Source organism: Strix aluco, chromosome 13 (assembly GCF_031877795.1).
Source record: "Strix aluco isolate bStrAlu1 chromosome 13, bStrAlu1.hap1, whole genome shotgun sequence".
NCBI lineage: Eukaryota > Metazoa > Chordata > Aves > Strigiformes > Strigidae > Strix > Strix aluco.
The window spans coordinates 279,227-293,710 of record NC_133943.1 but is presented as its reverse complement, the minus strand read 5'-3'; the positions used below and the strand labels follow the sequence as shown (position 1 = coordinate 293,710).

Genomic DNA, 14,484 nt, shown 5'->3' with positions numbered 1-14,484 from the left:
TGAAAACCAGTCCTTGCCTATGGAAGGAGTCAGACCTCACCTCATCCAGATCATCATCTGGGGTTGCTGGTGTTCTGTCTGTTCTATATGAGGCCACAGAAGATGTTTCAGAATCCATGGAATCATCATCGTACCCAAAAACTGTATCCACTACATGTCTCTAAAGAAGGGAAAACATGATTTCTGAATCTCCTTGGAAACAGGTAGCATGAGTTTCTGATGGGGGGGAGAGGTTAGTTCAAAATCAGATAGTTAGTTACATAAAAAAGGCAAGACATGAAAAAAGAGCAATGGGCTACCCCTGCAATTACCATCTCCAAACAAACCCAAAGGGAACCATATTGAAGAGCAGGTCTTGGGCTGCTGGAGGAGGAGTTTGCTCATTAATTTTTCTGAGCTGAGGATCTGGCTCAGTCTAAAACTTGAAAAACATAATGGGAGCAGGAACACGCCAAGGAAATATCTCTGCCCTTGCAGGAAGATAGGATAATTGTTTGTTAACCCTAAAGCTGTTCAGAAGGCATCTGTCCACACGCAGGGAGACTGGTGTGCAGAGATAACACCATGAAGAGCTGGAAACGTGTGCAGAAGAGGGAACCCTCCTGCTTGCCTGAGGCACTGCTGATATTTTTAATATCTCAGTGCTTCTCTCCCTGATATTGCTGTTGGTGTGAGTGAAAGCTATGCTGATATAGAGTGAAGGAACTTTTATCCTACGCATCTTTCCAGTACTAGAGTAACGGCCACACGTTGTAAGAGACTGCTCACACTACACAGTTTGGTTGTATGTCTGACACCTCACTATCTCCAGTCTCAGTAACTGACTTACATCAAATGAAAACTGTGAGTCATGTTCTATGAAGGTACAGATGCTTGACCCTGCAGGCTTGGGTTTAGGGTATAGATTTGAGCATTTACATACTTGGCTTCTGAATAATTCTGCAGACAAACTGATCAACGAGTATTTAAGATGCACTTCTGCTCTGCAACATTTTTCACTTTTGCTGACAGGTTACAACCTTCTAAACCTGGAATTTTAATCACACAAAGAAACACGTACCAAAGATGCCAATAACCTTTTGCACATATTATCTTTTTTTGTTCATTATTTTTCCAAGTGAAGACAATAGCCATTTTTTCCCATGTTATAATCTCTGTCTTAGAAATAAAGTTGACTGATGAAAATACTTTTTAGTCCCTGTCTGCTGTGTATTGCTTCAAAACCCATATAGAAACAATGTGATGACACATCTAGGATTTACTGGTCTGAAATTCTCTGTGTGTAGGAGAGAGAGTTGGGCTATTTTCACATAACACGGCTGACGTACTAAGGGATGGGCTTGGAGGAAAAAGAGCAACCAAGCTCTGTTTCCTACACAGTATTTCTGCTTTCTGGAGGTGAGATGTGGCTGTTGCAAAGTCATTCTTCACACCTAGCTGATAAAGGAGCTATTTGAACCACTACTGACTACTCAGCTCTAAAATTGTTGTAATACCAGCTTTGGACTTGACCCAGTTCAGGGTAATACAAGGGGTAGCCAAAGGCCTGTGGAACTGAGCAGGAGAGAATGACACTCAATTTCTCAGGCAGAAGTTTCCACTTGAAGAATAAAGTTGCACAAGGATTTTGTTTTAGCCCGTATGTGCTGTGAAAAATTGATAGCAGAAGACAGATGGGAAGGTCTCTGGAAATGTAAATACATCTCAGCATAATAGACCTTGAGACCAATATTTATAGAAACCAGATGGAAGGAAGATTATTACTATTTCAGAGAGGGGTGGAAAAAGCCCCATTTTGCTGAAAAAAATGAAAAAAACCCCTGTATTTCAAAGTGGACTTAAAAAGCTCTCCCAAGCTAAGGTGTTTATAAACCTGATCACTAAAGCAGATTGTTATAATCCACAAAGCTCTCTCTAATCAGATTGCTAAAGTGTGTTTTCCTACAGAGTCTACTAGTATTTTTATAAGCTGAAAACAATTTTTCCGCTTACCTTAATTGGCTTTGAGCTCCTTTTATGCTTTCTGCGACGAATGAGTTTCTCCCTGTCCTGGAAAGTAAGATTAAAAAGTTACTCTTCTCTTGTTTGCAGCTGTAGAAGGCCAAATCTACAGAGGAAATAAATCACTGGGCTTCCACCAACCCTCTGCTCCTCTGTTCAAACAGAAACCTGATTCCAGGTGGAAGAGAGGATTCATATCCTCCTGAAAACCACTTAAAGAAGGTAAGATGGGCTATCTGAAAAAACCCCTTGTTGTGCAGTTGCTGCTGTCAAACGGCAGGCGCTGATGGATTTCCTGTTAAAATCACTGGGAGGCCTGCCGCAGGGGACTGGGCTGGGCTCTGCACGAGAGGCTCTCTGCCTTCCTGCAGGAGACGCTGCTCTGTCCCGAAGTCATTACGTGATGGTAGTGTCGTCTCACCACTCCTAGAAATGATGCCTGAGAAGAGGCAACAGCCTGTTTTGGACTCTCTCCTTCCCCTCAACATCATAACGCAAAGTCAGCTGAAAACGGGATTGTCGGTATTAAATGACAGAAGAACTAGTGAACCACCGTCTAGCAGCACACGCTTTTCCAGCACGTGATACCGCACTGTGTGCCTGCCTCTCGTTAAGGAAACTTTTTAATGGTAGCTTAGAAATAATGGTAGAACAGCTTGGCACAGCCCTGCCTTGTGAACACATAGGGATCTTCCCAAGCTCCACGGTTCTTAGTCTGCATTCATTTCTAGAGCTCAAATCACACAAGAGTTACACTTTTGAGTTGTAGGGGCTGGTACCCCCCTAGAAATTCAGTTAAAACGTACCCATGCACACGTACATCTAAACATTTACAGGTGTTAAAAGTAAGATATTAACCCTCCGACCTCTAGTTATAAGAAGAAATACTATCAGTGGTGAACTGTACACAGGAATCATTCCTAACTCCCTGGTGCTCTGGACATACCCTTGTTAACTCATCGATTATGTTCTGTTGTTCTATGACCTGAAGCTTTAAGAATTCAGTTTCTTGTTCCTCATTAGCCTGATCCAGGTCATTGAGAGATCTTAATTTCTTTAAAGGAGGATGTGATGTCATTTTTTCTCTCTGTGTAAGAAGAAACACATAAAATAAGATCCAGCAATTAAAAGACAAAGAGACCAGCTTTCAGTTAAAAAGTAGACATTATCTTTCTTTTAAGCTGTACAGCCGTTTAAATATGCTTCAGCTACACCATTTCTATAACTTCATTAATACCCATCAGCACTTCTTAACAATAAAGCAGCACAGCAAGGCTGAGTTCTTCAGCCAGAACAACAAAGCTTTATATATCTCCTTATCGTGTGGGCAGTATCTCCCCTACAGCAGCCCTTATTGGTCACATACCATAGCTCTTCCTCTGCCATGCATCAAGATGCCCCAACATGTGGCAAACAGAGATGAACTCCCTGCAAGTACTACCTACTCCCCTGACCCCATGCCCTTACCGATACCCCTCACGTGACCACACACGGGAGGAAATGGACATGCTCTAGTCACGTGAAAGACATGCACCCGGCCAGGAGAGGAGGAAAGGCAAAAAATGTGGTACTAGATCTATTTTAACTAGAAGTCTACATCCTGCCTGCTCCTGAGCATATGTGGGAGAAGAGATGGCTACAGCCCGTGAGAACAACACTAGCCACCCACAGCTTGCTAACTTCCGTAATTTGGGCATCCGTAGTGTGAAGAGCCGACGTCAGGGAGCCGAGTCAGATCATCTGCACTGCGTGTGCACGTCTGTACCAGTGGTGCTGCCCACTGATGTCTAATGCACACAGGCTCCCCCATCCCCTCTCTTTGCTGTGGGCGAGCCCAAGGGGCTGTGACCTGCACTACCACAGCTGTGGAAGGGTATAAGACAGGCAAACGAATCTGATCATCTCATCTAATCAGCAGGAAAGCTGCATCCACTGCGGAACAGCCAGCCTGCTCAAGACCAGGACAGTGGCTCCTGCAAGCCAGAGACAAGACACACAAACACCCCTAGGAGGGGAAGTCATCCCAGGCAACCAGAACTTCCACCTCCTCATTAATGCCAAAGCAACACCAGTGCATGTGCAGCGACCAGATTCTGACTGATACTCAGGGCAGTTCTATTTGAAGGATATACAGACATAACTGCTTTGACCCCGCTTCATACAGCCCCGATATGTGAAATTCATAACCTCAGGCAAATTTCTAACGCCACTGTTCTCCCTCTCCCCATCCATCTACCGTGCATGTGTTTCATGGAAAAACTGTATGTGCTCAGTGGCAGACCAGAACTTTGCCATCATCAGCTCTAACAAGAACATGTACATCATGCTGGCTGAAAACATCGCTCATACAGCTTCCTTTTTGAGTTCCAGACACAAAAGAGCACAGTGGGATAGGACTCAATGATACAACTATTTTTTTTCTTTTTCTTTTTTTTTTTTAAAAAACAACTGAAACTCAATATTCTAATTTTGGGGACAGTATTAAATATTGATTATGAATTCACTTAAATATATTGCACATGTACGCATGATACACAATGTTATATACGTAAGTCTACTACAGACCTAACCATGGCTGTACATTATCAATAGTATCACACACTATATACAACACATCTTCTCTGTGTACAGACATGCACACGCTATGCAGATGTGGGCACCGTAACATAGATCATACAGCGATCCTCATTTTGCTCTTCAGTACCAACCATTTCTATATTTTCTTTAGTGACTGCTTTGAGTTTATCTTCCATGCGCTGCAAGGACTGCATAAGTTCATCATTTCTCTTCGTGAGGCACTTGTTCTTTTCCAGAAGAGGTTTACATTGTTTCTCAGCTTCTCGGACACGCTTCAACTGGATTGATAATAGCAATTAATAATTGTAAATAATCCAAATAAAAGATATTTTTTCTCCCTCCTTTGTTAGAAGTATTTTTGTTATCTCCCTGTTGAACTACTGTCCCAGTAAAATGCCAGACAAAGTGATCTAATGGAACTGATGCTTACAGCTTCCGTATCTATAAACTTCAAAGCATGATTGTGCATATCTGTCTCCAAGAGATGGCTTTATCTATGAGAAAACGCAGGCATAGAGATGAAGCGACCCAACACACAGTCAGGCAACTGCAAAGCTGCTGCAAAGTCCAAAATGATCTGGGCTTTATCTGCAAGAAACCCATTTATTTTCTCATTGAAAGACAGATTTGCATAGGTACCTACTCAGTTGGGATTGCAGTGATAACAGCATAGTTGCAAGTCTTTTTTTTTAATGCCACACAGTGAAATAGTTGTGCATATGCACAATGAACTTTGTTTTAATCAACAAATCACATAAGATTTGAACAACAAATCCCATAGATAGGAAGATATCTTAGGGTATGCTTGGAAGTTCCAGTATTGGTACAACTAGAGTTTTAACCAAGATCTCTTCCTCTGAAAAATTAGTTCCATCCAGTAATACTGAGTGTTTTATACATATAATTTCTTTTTCTAAGGGAGGATAAGGAAGGTGGCATGTGGCAGTGGAAAGACATCATCTGCATGCCCAGATAATCTACCTAACGAAGTCACTGTCCCAGTTCTGTATTACTGGTCGTCACTGGGAGGTTCCTGCCCCTTGCAGTTCTGCTGAGGGAAGGACTGCAAGAGTTTTCTGTAGCTATTCAGGACAGTTAATCACATTTGCTTACATCATCACATCATCTTACGAGGCTATTTAAACTAACCCAGTGATTTTGTCTGAAGCAGGTTAGCAAGCACCTGAAGATCCCTTCTACTAACAGAAAAGGGGGGAGCAGCTAGAAGTGGTTAACCTTTGATGAGCAGTTGTGGGCAAACCAACCACTTGTCCTACCCTAAGAATGAAGTTAGTTGTTGCTAGCCTGAATGCATCTTAAAGTGTATGGTATTTCTAGCAGTACTCCTGGTCACATTTAACAAAATGTGTTCACTGTACTCACACTGAGCAAGATACAGCTTAGAAGCCTTTTAAAATTTTTTTTTTTCCTTGTGAAAAAATAGGCTGAATATTTAACGACATGCAACAGTTAATCACGCTGACTCCAAGCTACTCAGTATCACAGAAATTTGGGGGTTGAGAGCTTCTCATTTCTGAAGAGACATACATGAACATATCTGTAATTTGCAATCTTGGTAAGACATTATTTTGCAAGTATCACACTAAGAACATTGAGGACAACCAAGCCAGCTAAACTGATATGAAAGGAGTGCATTAGGAGTCCTAGCTCAGGAATAAAAAAAAATAACCAAGAATTGAATTTCACCACCCTTATCCTTAATCACAGAAGTAGCAATATGGAGAGGTTAAAAAGCCAGGGTGCTGACTTCAACAAACAGGTATCACCACCTAGGAGCAAATCAGATACAGGGATAAATCCACTGTTGTCCATTCTCCCTAGTTCCAGTACTTAACTATTCTCAACCTGGTCAAATACTGGACTACAGACATTATTTCATTTACATGTCTCACCATACACTACTGTATGCTCAAGAAGTCAAGGAGGGAACACAAGCACTCACACAGAAACCTACAAGCCTCTCTGCCTCAACTGTCCTTGTGATTTTGTACTCATATAACTTCAGTGAAATTACTGTTTAATTCTAGGATTAAAAAAATCATCCTCAGCTTCCTGAGCGAGGGAGGAGACATATTCATCACTGGCTACCATCCTTGGACCCTCCTCTCTTCACCTTCCCCTATGGCTCCCTGCCCTCCTCTGACAGTACAAAGCTCACACACCAGTTCGTTTCGTTCGTCAACGAGCAACGTGTTCCTGTCTTCCAGCTTCCGGATTGTGGCATTCAGCTCTGCTATCCTCTTCTGGTTTCTGCGCAAGTCCTGTTCATTGGCAACAACATAATATAGTTACTGATTCTTTTCAAAATACATGCCTGGGAAAAGAATTCTCAAAACCCACACATCAATCAACACAAGCTGTCATCATTAAGATAGATTTATGATTTTTACAGTGTTGAACATGCTGGCAAAAACATCTATTTTTGGAAGAATGTATCTGCTTTGGGGATGCTTTAATTGAAAATTTTCAGCTGTTTAAAAAAATAAGGAGAAAATAACCAATCAGAAGTCAATTTTTTTTATAATGGGGAAGAAAAAGCAAAAAGTTAAGAGATTCTAATTTTTATTACCTTTTCCTATACATTGCTTCTATTTGCTGAGCCACTATGTCAGGTGAAAAAGGACATCCCTTTCAGCATCAATTGCATTTACTTTCCTATTCCTCATTTGTGTATGTGTAAATATGTGTATTATACATTTGTTGTGTAAACATAATATATTTAGTCACACAACCAGTGAGTTGTATGCTTTGTGGACAGCAAGGGCTGTATACGTGGAGAATAAGACAGAGAAAGAGAAGGATCTCCTAAGAGTCTCCCAGATTCCTTCCCCACCCCAGCCTTCTCCCTGTCCATCTTTCCAGTTCCATCTGTTCTTAGGATGCATGCTCTCCACGTATTCATGTTCATGGAATGATTCTTTCAAAGGGGCACTGATTATTTAAGATGTTTTATATTTGTAAATAGAGCAACTAAGGAAACAGCCTTTGACCCACTAGAATTCTCTCTGAAGAATCTATGGACGTAACTTCCCTGTAGTGAATAAAAGTGAGAATGTTTTCCCAGGGCCTGAGAATATATTTAAGAGAAACTCAGCCATGTTTCTGTTTTGCAGGGGCCAGTAAAACCTGCGTACAGGGCTGCTGCAGTGCTCCGAACCATCTCCAGCCCTTCCTGGGATCTCTCTCTTGGGACTGCTCATGTTACACTCTGCCTCCTTCACCAAGAAGAGCTGTTCATCCAGAGCTTCCTTCTGCAGCTGCAGCTTCTGCACATAGCCTGTCTGTGTCTCCAGTTCTTTCTCCAAGGAAAATATGATCCTGTCTTTAGCCTTGATCTCGTCCATCTGAATGAGAGAAGCACCAGAACAACAATATTACTGCGTAAAGGCAACAGCATTCCCTTCTGCAATCTAGCAGTATATGATTTATTTAATAGTAGCATTCACCGCTTAAATCTGCATCATCATACTGCACCAGGCTTGTAAAACAATACACTTTGAGATTCAGCCATAACGGTACAGGGGCACAGCAGCGGATTCACCATGAAGGCCAGGAACTGAGCATGGCATGATGTGTTAATGGATAATGGGATGAAGAGTTCAGGCTTTCACATTGCATTTTGGTCAGTTATTCATATCCGTGAAAAAATAAATATAAATTCTAATCCCAAAAAAGTTTAGACTAGCTCCTGCTCGTGTAAATGGAGCTACATTAGCTGAGACAGTCGAGGTTATGGTCCGATTCTCACAAACAGATCTGTGCAGACCCAGTATTTCTTATAAGCTCATCGTCACTTTATTAATCTTCTGCTGAGTGCAAAGTCAAAGATATTCATTTTATTGTTACTTCATTTCTGCCTAATATCCTAGGACTATCCAAAAAAAAAGGGCCTCATTTCACCTCACAGCAACTTTAAGAATGATGGCTGAGAGGAAAACTTTAGATTAAAACTTAGAATCAGATCAGGCCATACAAGCCTTGCAACCATAAAAATTGATACAAAGCTGCTAACGTCACCGAGCTCAAGAAAATCTGGTGAACCAGAATTTGCAAATCACTCTGGCAAAACAGAAGTACTATTATCTGGGAACGATATGAATCATTCCCTGAAAACAAAAATTGTATCTATGCTGAATTTTGCCTGAAGCTGCCAGAGATGCTTTCTGGTCTTGCAGCTTTCTAGGCTTGCTGAAATCCTCCCCGAAGTATTTTTCAAATGAGCAGGGCTAGATTCTGATCTCCATTAATTAGATGTCACTCTGATGTAACTTCCCCCACTCTGACAATACACAAGTGGTTTCCAAATCCACTGCAAGTCAGATAAAAGTAATTCTGGACTTGTTCAAGGTTCTTATGCAAGTAAGTAGCCTTTAAAAAGCCTTTCATCAGTTGCTAAAGATAAAATCATACAATACGTAAGTGGAACCTGAGTTGATCTTAATGTTACTAAATGGCTCAGTTTATATCCTGAATTTTGCTATAGTTCCTTTTTATATTAAAACCCTGAAAATAGATCCTCAATTTCAGATGAGAAAAAAAAGAAAAGTAGTTTGTTCTCATGGCTACACAGAACTGCAAATGGGGATTAAAGGAAGAAGGGTCAAAATTCAGAGGGCAGATGGGAAGAATCCACTACTACTAGTCTGTACTATATTACTGAGCATTTTGGCAACACAAGAATATGCCTCCAGTACACAGACTTGGGGGGGGGGGGGGGGGAAGAAAAAAAAAAAAAGAAAAAAAAAAAATCATTCTTGACAATTTAAGTTACCATTTCTTTTACTTAACTGTGAAATCTTGAATTCCACCTTTCGCTGTCCCAAGCAGGTCCAGCTCCCCGGATGATGGGGAAACATGGCAACTTGCACCATTGCTGACGTGGGCCTCATTTTGTTCATTTTCCCCAGTAATCACTGAAGGCTAAGCCAAGAATAAACCTAAACACATCTCCCCTCCTGCCATGGTTTAATGTGTTTAGGATGCCATCACAAGAGATAGAGAAACTAACAGACTGCAAGTGCAGACACAAACACCCTTTTCTAACACTTGACATGGCACAGGTGTTAGCACTCGGCCAGCCGGGCCCTTACGGACTCGGCCACGCACTCTTACGTGAAGGCGTTAGCTGCCATCACGGTGGTTGCTCTAGCCAACCCCCCACCATCTATTTACGGCTGAGAAATGACAGCCAGGAGTCTGTGATACTTTTGCAAACTGAGGTGCGTTGCAGAGTTCTGTTACTCACAGAAAGCTAAGAAGCACAGAGGCAAACTCACTACAGCGTAAGAGAACACATCAACTGTTTTGGTTACTGACCAGGCGGCGAATATCCCTTTCACTCTCCCATTTGATCTTGGAAATGGCTTCCTGGTGGGACTGGTGCTCACTCCGAAGATCCCCCGCCTTGATCTTATCGGCTTGGATCATATTGTTAAGGGCCTCATCTACCTGCTTTTTGGCAGACTTCAGTTCAGTAATTTCCTGCAGAAGCTTAAGGCGCTCAGAGTCGAACTGTTTTCTGGCCTCTTCACGAGCCTCAATAGTCAGCGCTGTCCTTACTTTATCGCTGCTCCCGTCCCGCAGCGCACACAGCGCTGACTTGAGGCGCTGGATTTCGCTGTCTCGGACTTTCACCATCCGCGTCATCTCCTGCTCGTGCTGTTTGATGAGGTTCTCCCTCACGGCCTGCAGCTCCTTCATTTTCTCCTCATGGAGTTTGGCTTTCAGCTCTGTGATCTGCACCGTCTGCTTGCGCTGCTCCACCTCACGGATGCGCTTAGTTTCTTGAGTCTTCTCTCTTTCAAGTTTAGCAACCTACATTGAGATAAAATCAGAGTCACCTGCTACCAACACAATGCTATCAAAACAAGCCCACCAGACACACAGCCATGTCAAAGTGAGGAAGACCCTGCAGCAGACCCCAGGTGATCCTCCATGCTCCTACAACAAAATATGGGCCAACTCCCGGGGCATTCATGCAGATTTTACACTGTCATTCCTCAAGCCAAAACAACCCTGTCTTCTCCAGGTGTCTTGCCCCAGTGACACTACACATACTTTCAACATTTCCTTAGGAAATAAGACTCCGTGTATATGTGTGCATTTGTCTAATGACTTTAACCCATCAGTCAAATTCACCAGAAAATTAGAGGGCTCAGAAATACCAAGGTTCCTACAACTTTCATGACCATGGGCAGTCAATCAGGTGAGAGAGAAGTGCTTGCCTCTACACGATACCATCTGAGATAAGGTGCAAGTCTGAAAGTCCAGGAAACATTTCATCTTTTACAGATGTTCTTCACCATACATAGTTTTAAAAGGCATTTGTAGTCACTTCTTAGACACCTCTACAGAAAAGCATGCCTCACTGGTTATTATGCTTATGGAACAGCTAGCTTTACTTAAAGTATGTCCTTTGCTACCCTTCATTAACAACAGTTTTTTAAAAGCTCTTTGTCTATAGCTTTGGAATCAAAGTTAAGAGCGCAACCCACCAGCCCTCAGTACACTCACACTAACATATCTCTAGATGCAACTTCATACGCCTGAGAAATTCCACAATAGAGACCTGTGTGAACCTACACCAAAGGAAAGCAACGGATAAGGATTGTTCAGTTCAAAGCAAATTCAGCAGGTTTGTTATTGACAGTGAAAAAAAAAATGTGGTTTCAAAGATTGTAAGAACTTCCTCGTTAATTCCTTTTTAAATAAAGGCCACAAAGAATGAGGAACAGTGAGCAAACTTTTCCAAAAGAAAAAAAACAGGGGAAAAAACAGTCAATATGAATAAGCATAGTAGTACGTCATCTGAAAACCCTCCAAGAGACACCGGTGGTCTAACCTGCAGGCCTAACTGATCACTTGGAGAGGATTTAGCGAAGGTAGGAAGTGCCATGGGCTACATACAGAGCTCACTGACTTTTTTTTTCCTTCCATGCTATCCCCATCTTATTTCAGATATACCTTTCCCAAAAGAAGCCATCAGAAGAGTTTGAAAGCACACTTTTACTTTGGTTTCAACCACCAAAGTCATTCTGACAAGTAACAGACTCTAAAAATGAGAGGAATCTTCCTCAGAAGGCTCCGTAGAAAACAAATCTGAAAGATTCTCCTAGAACTCCCTCCACAGGGCTCTAGGATGCACAAAACTTTTCAAAGCAAAGTATTTGATACATATGTCTTCTTAAAGGTGGTCTGCACTTGCAACTGCCACTGACTTCTCTTGAGGACTTCAGAGGCTATCGATGCAGTAACTATGCGGAATAACACGTCACATGCAACAAGAAGATTGTGCAGCCGGGGACTAAAAAGCAGTTTCTTTTAATCACATCTGTACAATTCACGTGAGATGTTAAAATGCCTTTACTGCATAGATCACTTCTGAGAAGAAAGCCACACATAACCTTAGCCCCTCAACCCCCAAGTCCTTAGGACAGGTTCTTGGTTTACCTTCACTCCTTTTTCATTCTAGGTTCATCCTTGATTGTGAATAGTCGTGACTAAAAATGAGCCTGATGCCCCTTTTTCTATCTTGTAATACACCTCTTCCTGTTTATTAAAAAGGAAGTTGAATGCACTGCAGAATGAGGCGCGATTATTCTAAGCGATCCATTCTGGCACGGCATAGAAAGATAAGCTAAACTGTCCACAAAGGAGTGTGGGTATCCACAACGGCGCAAACGCAGACCCAGCCAGGGCCTGAGTACCACCCAGCTGAGCTCGGGGATGCCCGGTTTTAGGGCTATTAGTTTCCAGGCTGCCTAGTTCGTTAAACTGAAACACCATCAGATGTGAGGCTGACTTGTCGATGTACCATTCTGATGGCAAGAAAGGGAAAGGGAATGAGGGCCTTGAGGGAAAAAGATTATTACATCTGAAGTAATGGAAGAGAGACATGTTCAATAAAAGACCACAATGGCCCAGAGTTCTCTACCCTCTTTGGATTCACTGGTAGAGTGAACTTACTGCTAGCAGAGATCGGAGAAGTCCAAAGATCCTACTTGTCTGGCCCCTTTGTGGGATGAACACTTTCTTAAAGCTCCTTCTGACACTGTGGGTGACTGCCCAGTTTGGCATCCTGCTTCCACCCTGATTTTACAAATGAGGTTGTACCAAGATGTCCAACCTGAACCTGCTTATGTCTAGGGAAAAAGGAGGAAAGAGCTAAAACTGAATCCAGATGAAAATAAAATTTGCAGTGATGTCTGCTCCTCTCAATCCAAACTGCAGAACAATTCAGAAGTGTGATCTACTTCCTGAGACTGTCATTTTTAGCCCCCACTACTCCATGATGACAATTTCTTTAATACCCTGAGCACTCAGTCCGATTTAGTCACAGGAACAGATGAGAGCACCTACGGATGGGCATCCCGAGAGGTACTGAAGCACGCAAGCAATTTCATTATTTTGTTCCCGTCCTGTTCCCCTCCTTTCCAGTGTTACTCAAGCGCATTCGAATATATTCCAGATAAGCTTTTTTTGGTTTTGTTTTCAAGACTTTCCTACTCTTGTAACTCTCATTATTTTGGGCCATCCTCGAAGTGATGTCTAGTAATAAAAATCTGCACTGGCAACTCCCATATTGGAATTCCATAGCTGCAGAGATGACAAAAGCAGCAAGACTCAGAATATAGTGGAAAGCATTACAGAAGCTCCCTGGGCCATCAGTTTTCTGGCAACCAGCCTGGGGCTCCTTAAGAGAATAACTAAGCCTTGCCCGTGTGCAATACATGAATGCCAAAGCTTGCAGGGAAAACAAAAGAATCGAAAACCATTTTTGCTTTCCAAGATTGTCATCAAATGTCTATGAATGAAAGGATGAGGAATGAGTTTGAAAGAGTGAGGATGTCCACTTTGTTGCAGCTTGCAAATCTTGTCTATTTTAAAAGGTTGCAACAAGACATTCACATAAGAAAATGTTGTATGCGGGGAAAGAATCAGACCACTGTTTTAAGAAGGAGTTGTATTGCCTTTCTTGATTCCTGTGACTATTTTTTGCATGTGTTTCTCTCCTTCAGCGCAGACACTTATTTAAAACGAAACCCTCACTTACCTTTGATTTCTCCTGATGCAGCTCAATTTGAATGTCTGTTAGCTTGGTCCTGAGTTCCTCATTGGCAGCCTGTAGGGCAACAATCAGTGCCTCAGGCTTTTCGCCCTTGCTACGTCCTTTTTTTGACATGGTTTCTTATCAGCAAGAGTCCACGTGCTTAAATATTTCAAATACGGACTGCCATCTTCTTCTGTTCCTTTCAGTGCCAGTTAGTTCAGCACCTACTGCATGACATTCCTTAAGGTCCTGGTCTCAGCTGCTTTGGAAGCCCTGTGAGAAATAAGACATACTATTATTTGTTAGTGGACACTGCAGCATGACAGCTCACATGGTTACAGAACACAAGAGATAGCTCACTTCTCCAAACACTGCAATCTTTGTCTGAAAACCTGCAAGGGAGATCCCAGCACAATCAGGCTTCTGTATGCAAGTCTGGCGTACTAGTGGAGGTTCCATATACCCCCTTCTTCTGCTCTCAGAATGGGGCACCACGCAACGAAAATGGGAGTTTGTTTACTGTAAGGATTAGTGACACTGAGAGAACAGGACTAGAAGGGACAGGTCATTTAATCCAAGCCTTGCAGATGGAAGTAAACACAAAGCAGGTTTAGTCTCAAGGATCTACAAACATATAATATCTTCCTCTTACCCTTCCCAACCCTTGGTCCCACCCAAGATCCTGTGCCAAACTCAAAGACTCCACAACACTGCCACAGGAGGAGAGGGGAAGTGCTGAAGTCCTCACCATCATTCCAGGTCTCTGTAGAAGCAGAGAACTGATTACATGCAAAAGTCTGTATCAGACTAGAAGCTGTCCCCTCTGCCACTTCCAA

The 14,484-nt window shown here is 42.3% G+C and overlaps 1 protein-coding gene across 5 annotated transcripts in view; it reads right to left on the bottom strand.

Moving 5' to 3' along the window:
• The window catches only part of JAKMIP2 (janus kinase and microtubule interacting protein 2), a 57,629-nt gene that overhangs the window by 22,725 nt on the left and 20,420 nt on the right, over positions 1-14,484 (bottom strand). For all 5 annotated transcript variants that reach the window (XM_074838342.1, XM_074838341.1, XM_074838344.1 and 2 more), the window contains 8 exons: positions 13,652-13,921; positions 9,916-10,413; positions 7,734-7,943; positions 6,762-6,860; positions 4,710-4,856; positions 2,948-3,088; positions 1,993-2,049; positions 41-160 (listed from right to left, as the gene is read on the bottom strand). In XM_074838342.1, coding sequence (XP_074694443.1) covers positions 41-160; positions 1,993-2,049; positions 2,948-3,088; positions 4,710-4,856; positions 6,762-6,860; positions 7,734-7,943; positions 9,916-10,413; positions 13,652-13,780 — 1,401 coding nt within the window. In that variant the 5' untranslated portion in view covers positions 13,781-13,921. The remainder of the gene's footprint in view (positions 1-40; positions 161-1,992; positions 2,050-2,947; positions 3,089-4,709; positions 4,857-6,761; positions 6,861-7,733; positions 7,944-9,915; positions 10,414-13,651; positions 13,922-14,484) is intronic.